The 12,827-nt window shown below is 40.7% G+C and overlaps 1 protein-coding gene across 1 annotated transcript in view; it reads right to left on the bottom strand.

The window, feature by feature from the left end:
- Positions 1 to 3,323: 3,323 nt before the first annotated feature.
- Positions 3,324 to 12,827, bottom strand: part of elp3 (elongator acetyltransferase complex subunit 3) — a 28,935-nt gene continuing 19,431 nt past the window's right edge. The window contains exons 10-15 of the mRNA XM_069657152.1: positions 11,897 to 12,090; positions 8,694 to 8,784; positions 7,157 to 7,222; positions 6,267 to 6,494; positions 6,003 to 6,084; positions 3,324 to 3,976 (exon numbers count right to left, since the gene is read on the bottom strand). Of these exons, the coding sequence (XP_069513253.1) occupies positions 3,885 to 3,976; positions 6,003 to 6,084; positions 6,267 to 6,494; positions 7,157 to 7,222; positions 8,694 to 8,784; positions 11,897 to 12,090 (753 nt within the window). The 3' untranslated portion in view covers positions 3,324 to 3,884. The remainder of the gene's footprint in view (positions 3,977 to 6,002; positions 6,085 to 6,266; positions 6,495 to 7,156; positions 7,223 to 8,693; positions 8,785 to 11,896; positions 12,091 to 12,827) is intronic.

A 12,827-nucleotide genomic window follows, 5' to 3' on the forward strand; every position in this document is an offset into this window, starting at 1 on the left:
GTGGGAAAGGCCCATAGACTGGGTTCACTGGGCCTTAGAGACCAAAATATACTAATATTTGTCCAATGTGGATTTAATAATACAATGTGGATGGTAATTTTAAGGCTGTCTTTTTTTGATGGGTTAATATTATCCTGCTGTAAACCATATTTTTCTTTATACATATATAATTAAGATATGACTTTAAGGTTTATATTTTATAAGGGGTGCTTATTGTAGAATATTATTTCTTTGAGTAAAAAATGTAGGCTGTTTTAACAGTGTTTTAAAAGATGTATCAAACTATGTTCCTGTGTGAGCATTCTTGTGATATCTGTACTGAAAACCAAGAATGCTAGCAGCACGAAACTCATGATAACTAACCATCACTAATACACCATTCCCTGAACAGGAAATTAAAGCCAGGATTGTTGCTGATCATATCCAGTCCACAGCATTTATTACTGGTCATCAGTCTTAGTCGTTGACAGGCGTATGTTAGATAGCTACTTCAGAATTCTTCTTCACTAGCAGAAAAAAAAGATTTATTTTTACATTAAATTTGTAAGCCAAAGTCATTTGAAAATGTAAACATACCTTGACTATTATTATGTAAAAATGTTGCTTTGTTGTTTTGCTGAATAAGTGAAAGTGACTCACAAGGAGCCTTTATAATGAATAAAAATAAAATGCAATGGTCTTTTCAGCACAAGGCTGTTTTCTCATTGAGCTCAAGAAGGGGCAGTAACATTAAGAGGAATTTGTGGCAGAAAAAAGACTTGATCCGTCTAACTTGCTCAGCTGAATGCATTTCCAAACAAGATGACAACTGTGGATTTGGCCCCCATTTCTCACAGCTGGAATCACATTAGAAAGGGATCAATGTATAGCCTATGGACATGTAAAGTGCTAGAATGACTGATAACTCTCTTGGTGTATATATGGGCATGTGAGTAATGTATCGACAGACTTGAAAAATGTGAACTCCTTTGAAGTAGCGTGTAACTGTGGATGTTTGTAGCCGTCCCTGGAATTCATGATAACTGTAACTGGGATATGATGACGGGGAAAAAATGCACCTTTACTTTGAATACAGTTATGCATTTATCTGGGTTTGAACATTGTTTGAAACAATAAGAATTATCCAGTCCAGTCATTATAATACATTCTTATGAAAATATTTCGTATTTAATGTTCAAAATATCATGAGCCTAATGTCAATCTTATGTCATAGTTTGAAACAACATGGTTCTTCATCTGATCTAAGGTCCTTCACGTCTCCTAACTGAAAATAAATGGTCACTCAGTCAGTCACATACTAATCTATCTTTACAGATTCTACATAGTAAAATCTGTAGGCAGGGACGTTGATTTCCAGGATGGCAAGTGTTCTGGATTCCGTTTGAACTACGCTCCGAGTCCGAGTAATATTGAACAATCACGTGTCAGAAGGCTGCGGCGCATGCAGGAAAAACAGTCCGTAAGGAGAGCAAAAGCAGGCGGAGCATAATCCGCCGTAATGCCATCCCAGCTCCCATCAGCGTGATCTTACGACGATTTAGCTTCTTCTTATTCTCTATTAACAGATATCTGCATGTAAGTTCAGCTAACAATCCGTTCTAGATCTAAAATTTAACTTGAGATTAATTCCCTTAACGCTGTGTCACGAAAGCCGTTCAGATTTCCTGACTTCCTCGAATGCATCAGATCGATCCGACCTCCGTTCAACAAACGAGCACTTTAAAAGTTTTCTTCTCCTCTTGAGGACAGACCTGACAAAGCTTGAATTTTTACTTCTTACAAATCCGTTAATAACAAGTTTCTCTCTCTGTAACAATGCAGCACGCGGAAAAAGGAAGTCTTGACAGGAAGTCGATTATCGCTTACCGCCCAGCACGTCCACCGGTGTCCCCATAGGCTATATCGTCTCAGACTGTAGACGATGGGATCCGAGATTGGTCACATACAGACCCGTGTGTAGGGCTGACCCCGGCGGTCAGCCAAACCAAACCAAGCATGGTTTTATGCAAATAAACTTCACCTCTTATGAACCTGATATCAGACCAATAAATAAAGTGGACAGAATGAAAGGTCTTGACCAAGGCAACATCTCTGCTACACTATTGGCTATGATAGACCTCTTTGTCCACTACGTATTTTAATGGTGATAACTCGTGGAATTCATGCGTATTAGCACTTTTTCTAATTGTTTGCATATTTAAATAGCTTACATGACTACTTGTGTACTTGTCCGGCATCCAGTGTAGTATCTGTTACAGACTCTTTAGAAATTGTATAAGTGTAGGACTGATGGGAATTTACAATAACAAACTGATATCAGAATAAGCATACATGTGGAGGAGTACAATACCAACTGTTCAACACACCTAGATCTATAATCTCTTCTTTGACAAGTCCTGTAACCTTCAATTCAGTAAAGCTTAAGTGAACTTGCTATACTTCTGCTCGTGTTGCAGTGAAGATTAGACCAAACTCTGCCGCCTCTACGGCACAAATCAGCTCAGCACAGACTCGGCTAGTGTGAGCGGAGGGGGTGGGGTGGGGGGAGTCCTTTTAGATTTCACAACTGATAGCAGGAGTGAGGCAAGCGTGGAGAAAAGCCTGAATATGGCTTATTCCTCAATGCGTCAGGGCTGCAACAGCAACACACAGCACAGTCACGACACAGGGGCCGCATCCAGGAAATTACGCATGGCCGTTCAGCTTCAATCGCCCCGTGCAGTGGGAATCTATATGAGGCATAGGTCGCCGCATGAGCCTTTTGGGCTTTATTGCCAACTATTTTTCAAATGACAAACCCTTTCCAGTAATAGTGCGGCTGAACACTGCATTCAGTCAATGTTCAATAGACAGGTAACTGATAGAGATGTAATTGGAAAGGCTGTGTCAAATGAGCCAGTAAAACACTCTCATAGGGCAATCATCTGGGGTCTCCGGCTAGGGCTGGCACCCTTGACATTGGGGTATACATTATGAGCCACTCTTCGGCGTGGCCTTTCTATGACGGCTGAAACCCTTTCTGTCATTTAGGTTTAATTATTGAAATGTCTTGCAAAGAGTCACGCAACGGTAAGAACTTCCCTCACAAAGCAGGACACAAATAGTGACAGAAATATACTTTATTCTTTGAGAGAAAAATGGTCAAGTGATGTGTTCAACTAGAATACACGAAGCCCAAGGATGCATGACAGAAAAACAAGAAACAGGATTAACTGTAAGGCTTTAAAAAGCAATTTATGTAACACTAATATTCAATTTCCTGCCCTATAAATTTAAATCGTGCAATTACACAACGGCTGCCCAGCGAGGACACTTCCCACTGTTCATTCATCCACTGCCAACCGTTAATGAATGCTCTACTCATAATAGGTTTTATATTTAATTGCGACATAAACATGATTAACTCAAACTGTGATTGTAAACAGGCTGACAAAAATACAAAAACTATTTGATAAATACCTAGCTGTGTGATTTTTTTTCTTCCACAGAAAACTATGTGTCATAGCAGGATTGTTCCCATTTCTTGTCTGAGTGAATTGGTGCTGCTCGCTCCAGTTAGGTGGCAAGGTCCAGCTCCCCATTAGTTCCAATGTGGAAAGCTGTCAGCGCTATTGTTTGTGTGTTTTCCTAGTATCTGTTTAGAGGACGAAGCAAAGATTACTTTATTTCTCTCTCACAACCCTCTCACGCTTCCTCCTTATCTACATGAAGAGGAGCGTTGCCTGGTGTGCACCACATAGAAAGCAACCCAACCATTATACTCTCTGATGCCAGGAATAAGTCTTACTAAACATACTGCAGCAAGCATATCCTGAGAATATCATCTTGATAAATAGGCTTTTTTTTGCCTGTGACCACTGTCCAGATAAAAACATTGTCCATGCTCAGTCCGTTTCGGGTCCATACAGGTCTTTCACCATGTACGGCCCCTCCAGCTCGTAGCCCATCTTCCTGTAGTAGTTCCTTGTTCCTACACCTGCAAAACATATCGCAGAAGAAGCTGGTGGTCAGCAGAGGATAACACAGAAATTAAACACTGCTGCCTGACATTACATGTTGTTGATGCTTGTGTAAACCTTCTTATATAACTACAACCCCACTGACATTCAGCATTGCTGATATTAGCCATTTATAGCTTACACAGACAGATCTCTGCTCGGGTGTGTTTGCAGTTGCAAGAAACTGATTGGTAGATTTTTATTCTCTGTGAGGGCAAGACTTTGTTGTCGAGAATTTATGTCTCAGAGATAAGTTTCTTATTTTTGTACATTTACTTCCGCTTTCATGAGCAAAGTAAATACTTAAAGCAAATACACAGCAAAAGTGCTTACAATCTCCAGCCAGTATAAATTAGGGATCGACCGTTTATCGGACGGGCCGATTATCGGCGCCGATATTCGGCACTTTGACGCATATCGGCATCGGCCTTTAAAAAAAAAAAATAATAATAATTTTTTAAAATTTACATTTTTATTTTTTTTTCCGACTGCCGATAAGAGTGCAGAGTGCTCACACACACGGCGGAGAGGAGAAAAAGTTAATTTCTTTGCAAATCTTATTTAACTTTGTTTTATTTACTTAATAAAACTTCAGGAAGTTATTTATTTATTTATTTAAATTTTCAGTTAACTTTATAAGAGATGCTGCTGACCCTGGGAACTCCCTTTTGTTTGTTTGTTTAATAAACATATGCTTAAAGGCATTTAAACAGAGTTAAGTGTTGGAGTTTGTATTATTCAAAATTTTGACGCCAATATTTTCACTTTTACTGCAAATGAATATCGGCTCCAAATATCGGTTATCGGCCTCCTTGACTACTAATAATCGGTATCGGTATCGGCCCTGAAAAAACCACATCGGTCTATCTCTAGTATAAATATGTTTAAACTGGCATCAGGGATTATTTCTTAAGGCTATATCATATATTTATTTGTTATTATTAATCACGGCCCACCATGTTGACCTTTATTAATCACTTGCAGACGCCCTCCGGTTGGCTACGATACAACCAGCAACACCTCTACACACATCTGAGTGCCTTTATGATTCCTGTCTCATTTGACTCTTTTAGTGCAGACATGTAAGGCAAAGAGGGAATAACATTTCACTGTTATTTATTATCTGATTGCATGTGTGTGTGTGTGTGTGTGTGTGTGTGTGTGTGTGACTTAATCTGCCTCATCACCTCAATTCCAACTTCTCTTGTTGGGTTTCATGTTTTGTTTGTAAAACGCATTAACATGCAAATGCTGCTGTATCACATCCAGTATTATATGATGTATACATATAATGTTAGATACAGTATTAACAACAGTGTAAATAGCATTATTATGAATATGAATCATATAAACTGCTTCACTGAACGTCCACGGCTGGCTCACTTTGTCACGGTTGTAACTCTTGATTTTCCTCGCTGACGGTCGCTTTCCTTTTAGACTGTTTGCCGTCAAGTTTGTTTCTTTTTCTTTGGATTTTCACGTATTTTTGAAGTTGTATCTGTAGTCATCCATCTTTTCTTTGTTTGTTCAGCCATAGTAGATTACTGTTTACTCGCAACACTTGCAGAGACCGGACTGGCAGACCAACAACTGCTGGGTGATGGAAAACGCGTCACTAACTGGGCGCCGCTTGTGATTCTTTCAGGGATAGTTGCACCAGACACCCAGTCTGTAATAATACTATATACTGCAAATGCAAAGGCTTTCATCAGTGGGCCGTAGGCTCAATCACCATTGTGTTACCTCATTTGGCGATAGAGACTTATTTATTTAAATGACAATCTTTTACTTTAATTAAAAAACATGTTTTCAGGGAATTATATAAACTTCACAATCAATAAAATTCACGGATTTATATCCAATATTAACATGAAATGTAACTTACAGTATGTTTACTTCCTGACCACTGCATGGGACATTAAAAAGTTATGACATGGCTTAAACAGATGATTGTATTCGGATGCCCGAGGAGAGGACGGATTTTTAATGATTTTTTTTCCTCACCTGAAATTACAGCCAATTTACTCGAGCCGTGTTCATCTCTGGAGATTCTCTCTGCCTCCTCCATCAGCATCATACCGAAACCCTGAACCAGAAGAAGTAACAGAGTTAATTTTAACACACTTCTGAAGCCTTACTTTGTCGCCACAAATATGCAACGAGGGATGTTTTAGAGTGTCTGACATAAAAAAAAAAAAAATCAGACCGACAGCTGGAAAGGAATTCAAAGCAGCAGTAAATAGAGTGTGTGTGGGAAAGTATAAAGACCTGATGCTGGAACTTGCTGGGATCTCTGCTGCTGACGGGGACGACGCTGCCATAAACGTGCAGCTCACGGACGATGGACACGTCTCCCTTCAGCTCTGGACGGAAGGACTGCGGGGAGCAGCGACGCAGACGCAGCAGGCCAATCAGGATGTCCTGCTCCGGGTCCTCGTAGGACAGGAAGGTCTCCCAGCCGCCGTTAGCCACATAGTCCCTCCGCACCAGCTCCACCTGCACACACACACACACTCTGTTAATGAATGGAGTGGTTGCAAAGAAACACACATCATACACCAAATGCTAAATAGAAGCCTTTGTATAACCAGTCTCTTGACATGCAACAACCCAACCCGGCTTATTTGCGTCGTGGGAAAGGTTAGAATCAGCATTCAGACCCGGGTCAAATGACTCTGCAGCAGACCCGGGTAATTATCCCCTCGGCTCCAATCGGCATTGATGGGAACACAAAACCTGTGTCCACACGCTAATCTCCGCCCCCTTTCCGGCGCGATGCTATGCTCCGTCGCTAACTTCTGCGACTCCTTGTCATCTCAGCTACAAACTCCGCCCGTCTACGTCCGAGCAGCGCTACAACATCGTTCCAAATTTGTCAGTGCTGAGTTTGATAAACAGACTGAATGAGTAATAGATACAATAAAGACCTAACCACTGTAACATCGTCACTGTTTACTAACCATGTCTCGGGCACGTTTGTGACGTCAGACAGTGACGCAGCAGAAAAGAGACCGACAGGAGTATACTTCAATGGCAATGGGAAAAGAGACATTCGGCATTTATTAGTGGGTCTGAAAAACCTGCGTCAACACGCTCAATTTAGGTGGGAAAGGAGTATAAAAGTCAGTGTACTTCATCTGCAGGATGCTGTCCATTACCTGGTAAGGTCTGACTTTGTGGTGAATCTCCTGAATACCCACTTCTCGGGTTCGCACGTCTCGACACTGTAAACAGAGAAACATTCAGACCTGTCAAACACGTTTAAACACTTGAAATCTCCAGATGTCCCGAAGAACAGAACTTGAAATTCAACACAAAGAACTAAGGTCACAAAGGTTTGCACTTTCCACTGTCATTTCTGCCAATATTGACAAAAGGTCAGTTTGAAATTTTCTAAGGCAACAGCAGAGTCAGGAGCAGATGCAGTGAGCTGTTGGATGAAGAGCTGCAGGCACTTCAAATTGTCCTTCTGCTGCTGCTCAAAGAGTGTAAGTTTGTTTGGATGCACTGTAAACAGACACACGAGTCGCTCTTCTGTTCTGTGTCTGACTAATGCTACAACTTTTATGGCAGCAAACACTTGAGCACTTGAACTGCCCATGCTCTAACCATTGTGGCCATTGTAGCGGCCATCTCAACCCAGACTGAAATCATGATTTATTTAAAGCTCCTGAGTTTTTCGCTGGTTATAAAATTCTGATGACTCTATATGAGCTGCAAAAGCAAACCAGACCATCAGCGACAAGATTGATTATTTCTATATTGTTATTTTTAATGCCTGAAGCTGCTTTACATTTTCCAGGGCAAAAATTTAAAGTGAGTGATACATATGACTGTTAAAGAAATCAGGGTCTGATTATGTGTTAAAAACCACCACTTAAGCATGTACAGGACAAAGCGGAGCGATAAGGTGTGTCCACAGGGGGCGCCAAAATCAACACAAACCGAAAGTTTCTCACAGCAGCTTTAAAAGATGTTGAGTTGTGTGGAAGAAATACAATTCCTTAAAGTACAATAAAAGAAAATAACGAAAGAAAGTATTTTTTGTATTTATATTAAACATAAAGAACAACAGGTTCCTGTTCTGTGTGTTTATCTACACATTACAATGAGTCGCATCAAGCTGCAAGTTTGAAACGTTTTGACACAACCTGTAAAAAGGTATCTTTGCAAGAGATCATGAATGCTGCCTTAATAATTGATCAAAAGTAACAAAGACAGAGGATAGAGGGCAAAAAGGGTGACTAGTCCTGGTGGGGAAAATGATAAAGGCCTTTAAAGTGAAGCTCTTTTCCCCATACGTGTTCTCTGATAGAAGTTAGTCAGGGGTCCTCCTCCTCGTTTGTCTCTCTGCTGAGCCTGTTTGATGAAACCCAGCCTTGTGTTTTCTCTCGCTGGATGAATTCCTTCTTTCCAGCATACAGTAAATCCGAATGTGGACGGCGTGAAAGGGAGAGTGCTCCAATTTTATGCTCTAACAGTTCTGAACTATACTTGGCAGTTTTTTTAATTTGTTGTCTTGATCAATCATAGCAATGTATGCAGATTACTCTCGCGGACAGTCAGCATTTGTTCGTCGAGTTCTATGGTAGCTGTTTGGATCGCATCCCAGCTGGAAATGTGTTTTAGCTTCCTTGCACAAAATAAGCTGACGTTGGGCCTTTCGGTCTAATAGAAGAGGCCTTTGAGTCTCACCTCAGTGCCCATGTCCTTCATCCTGGCCAGGGCCAACTCTCTCAGGTTGCCATGCTCCACTCCGGAGCTCACCAGCGGCATTGGGATGTCCCTGATGGACAGAACAAGAGCGGGAAGCAGGGAAAACACAGTTTTTACATGAAGTGAATAAAGAACAGCTTAAAGATTTCACATGCCATTACATTTAAAACAGTTTACAACTGAGGCAGTATTAACAGAACACAGTGGAAACAATACATCCCTAAAGAATTTAGTCTGAGATACAAACCCCAATTCCAAAAAGGTTGGGACAGGGGAAAGAAAAGACTGGGAAAGTTGCAGAATGCACAAAAAACACCTGGAACATTCCACAGGTAAGAAGGTTAATTGGTAACAGGTGATAGTGGGTATGAAAGGAGCACTCCTGAAAGGCTCAGTCGTTCACAATCTACAAACTACGTTCCTCAAGAAATTTACAGATTTCCCCATCTACAGTCCATAATATCAAAAGATTCAGAGAGTCCGGGGAAATCTCCATTGAATGCCCGTGACCTTTGATCTCTCAGGCGGCACTGCATTAAAAACCGTAACATTCTGTGATGGACATTACAACGTGGGCTCGGGAACACTTCGTAAAACCACTGTCAGTTAACACAGTACATCGCTGCATCTACAAATGTAAGTTAAGACAGTACAACGCGAAAGCCACATATCAACAACACCCAGAAACACCGCCGACTTCTCTGGGCTCCTCTGAGATGGACTGACCTAAAGTGGAAAAGTGTGCTGTGGTCTGACGAGTCCACATTTCAAATTGTTTTTGGAAATAATGGCCGTCGAGTCCTCCGGGCTAAATAGGAAAAGGACCATCCAGATTGTTATCAACGCAAAGTTCAATAGCCAGCATCTGTGAAGACGATGCCAAGCCACAGAGCTACAGAGTGCAGGTACCAGACTGGCCTGTAGAGATAGACCGATATGGTTTTTCAGGGCCGATACCGATACCGATTATTAGTAGTCAAGGAGGCCGATAACCGATATTTGGAGCCGATATTCATTTGCAGTAACAGTGAAAATATTGGCGTCAAAATGTTGAATAATACAAACTCCAACACTTAACTTTGTTTAAATGCCTTTAAGCATATGTTTATTAAACAAACAAACAAGAAGCGCAGGGAGTTCCCAGGGTCAGCAGCATCTCTTATAAAGTTAACTGAAAATTTAAATAAATAAATAAATAACTTCCTGAAGTTTTATAAAGTAAATAAAACAAAGTTAAATAAAATTAGCAAAGAAATGAACTTTTTCTCCTCTCCGCCGTGTGTGTGAGCACTCTGCACTCTTATCGGCCGTCGGATAAAATTTTTTTAAATTTTTTTTAAAAAAAAAATTAAAAAATGAATACATAAATAAAAAAGGCTGATGCCGATATGCGTCAAAATGCCAAATATCGGCGTCGATAATCGGCCCGGCCGATAATCGGTCGATCCCTACTGGCCTGCATGCAGTCCAGACCTGTCTCCCATTGAAAATGTACGGCGCGTTATGAAGCGCAAAATACAACGGAAACCCCGCACTGTTGAGCAACTTGAGATGTACATCAAGCAAGAAAGGGAAAAAATTCCACTTTCAATGCTTCAAATTTTAGTTTGCAGTCCCCAAATGCTTACAGGGTGTTGTTAGAAGAAAGGGCGACGTAGCACAGAGGTTGGGTGCTCCTGCAACTTTTTTGGAACGTGTTGCAAATCACTGTATTCTGTTTTTATTCACATTTTACACAACGTCCCAACGTTTTAGGTAGGTATTGTTATGTGTCTGGTCCCTGATGTATTCTATCAGTACTGGTGTAGAGGAGAGAGGGTTATAGAAAATTAAATATTTCGATTGTGTAAGAAAAACGATAGAGAATGACCATCCTCTTCCCAAACAGCGGCAGCAACATTATAATTCAGAGCCTTTACATTAAACCTCCTTTTAATCATTCTGATAGCATTGTCATGCATTGATGGTGCAAATTAGTTCCAAAAGAAGCATGAACCTGATGTTCTTCAATAATTTCCGACTCTTGTCCCTTGGAAATTTCTGGAGGAAAGACTTTTCAAGATTCCTTCATTTCCTGCCGAAACTTTAAGGTTGCATCAAGAAAGTTTTGACCACCAGAGTGCAGAATGGCTCTCAAACAGACAGCAGCCCTGTAGTCTTATTAAGCGGTTCTGGCCAACAACTGTCCGCTGACACATCCCGCCCACAGCAGGAAAATAATCACGTCCCTGGAGTCAGACAGCGGAATACGTCAAACACCATCACTTTTGGTTTGAACTGTAATGGCATCCACAACAGTTTCCATCCACTACTAAGAGACACAAATAAATAACAATGATAACAGATTGGGCGGATGGTTGCCTCCTTCACAGTGAACTTTTGGTTTCTTACTTTTGATCTGTGAGTCGCAAAAACGATTCTTATTTCCTGAAATCTGTTGATCCAGATTAATCGATTCGTAAAAGCCAAATTCTTTTTCATATTCTATTCAGTGTTGAAATGATAACTGCAAATGTTTGGATACAAGATTTTGCTGTGTGTTCCTGAGATAATCTGCCACTCGGGGAGACGTCAGCTACATTAATTAGTTTAAAATTTGACTAGCACCATCTAGATTTATAAGTCACTGGATGCACGACATTTCTAAATGATTGATTACAGTTCACGATTAATTCCAACAAATCTAAATTTCCATACATTTCACTTTCCAAGTATCTAAATACGAATGCTACGATTTTGAGGCCCAAACTAGTGAACTTGGGAGTCTTGCCTGTTTCATCATGTCGGAGGGGCTAGAGAATATATATCACGATACAACACGTTTTCTGGTAATTTAACTAATAATTAGTCCATATGAAATAAACACATGGTAAAGCCTATTTTTGGATAATTGTGTGTGAATTAAATAGTTGACAAATAAAAAGTACTGAGTTTCCGTTTTCGCACGTTAATGTCCATGTTAATAAGCAGCGCGTCCCTCTACGGTTCGCTCAAGGTTCACTCCCACGTGCAAAGATGAGAACGTAAAGTGTCGTCAAAATGATTAAAAAATAGCCGTAAAGCAGTTCAGCCGCTGGTTTTGTGACATCACAATAGAGACTATAGGAAAACACATACGACAGACATTTTCATATTATTTCAACAATATATACCATAACCATAAGGCCCATTCATTGTCTCACCTCTGCACCCGGTAGACTCGAGTCCAGGGCGGCACCAGAGCCAGGATTCGGGCCACAAGGTCCACCAGGGCGCTGGGCGTGTAGCTCTTGTACCGGCCCGTCTTCCACAGCTCATAGAGACCCGTACCTCGGATCACCAGTGTTGGGTACAGCTTCAAACCGTCGGGCCTGAACGCCGGATTCTCAAAAAACTCCTGCAAGAAACACACAGAGCCACGATGTTAAGTTTTGAGGCTGAACAGAAATTCACCAACTGACACATAACGAATAAATAAAACACCTTTAAAGATTTAAAAATGAGGAGCAATGATTGTAATTGTTGCCATTGTATTGTTCACATTATTAATGTAAAAGGTTTACGTTTGGTGTCTGTCTATCATTATTAGGTTTAATATAAGTAGTCGTGCTTTTATTTTGAAGTTACTTTTTCAAGTCTCGTTGAGCTGCTCTCCTGTGATCAGGATTCATCACCTGCAAGCAGCAGCAAGCACGGACTTCTCAGCTCCGCAAAGGTTCATAAACATATTCCCTTTGATAGCATGCAGCCAACGAGGTAATTGTTTTGTTTGTTATTCACATGCTGTGCATGTTATTTATGTTCATCCATCGTCATATTTATATTGTCTGATTACTGTGTAGTTTTCACGGTGGCTCTGGAGGAGAACCCTTCATTAAACCTGTAGAAAGAAAACCACCTGTGTCTGCCTGTGCTTGGAGGGAATTATAATGATGATCAATGCATTTCACATTAATAGGGCTGGGTTTTTAAAAATCGATGTTTCCGATTTGAATCAATTCTCATTTGAAAGACCCAATATCGATTTAAAAGATCCAGAGATCGATCTTTAGAATATCTGTAGAAAAGTGTCTGATCACTCACGTTTCTGAGCGCTCCTGAACGCAGCACGACTCAGCGCATCCCCCCGAAACG

Source organism: Semicossyphus pulcher, unplaced genomic scaffold (genome assembly GCF_022749685.1).
Source record: "Semicossyphus pulcher isolate SPU_LCO1_2020_fin unplaced genomic scaffold, fSemPul1.0.p SCAF_11, whole genome shotgun sequence".
NCBI lineage: Eukaryota > Metazoa > Chordata > Actinopteri > Labriformes > Labridae > Semicossyphus > Semicossyphus pulcher.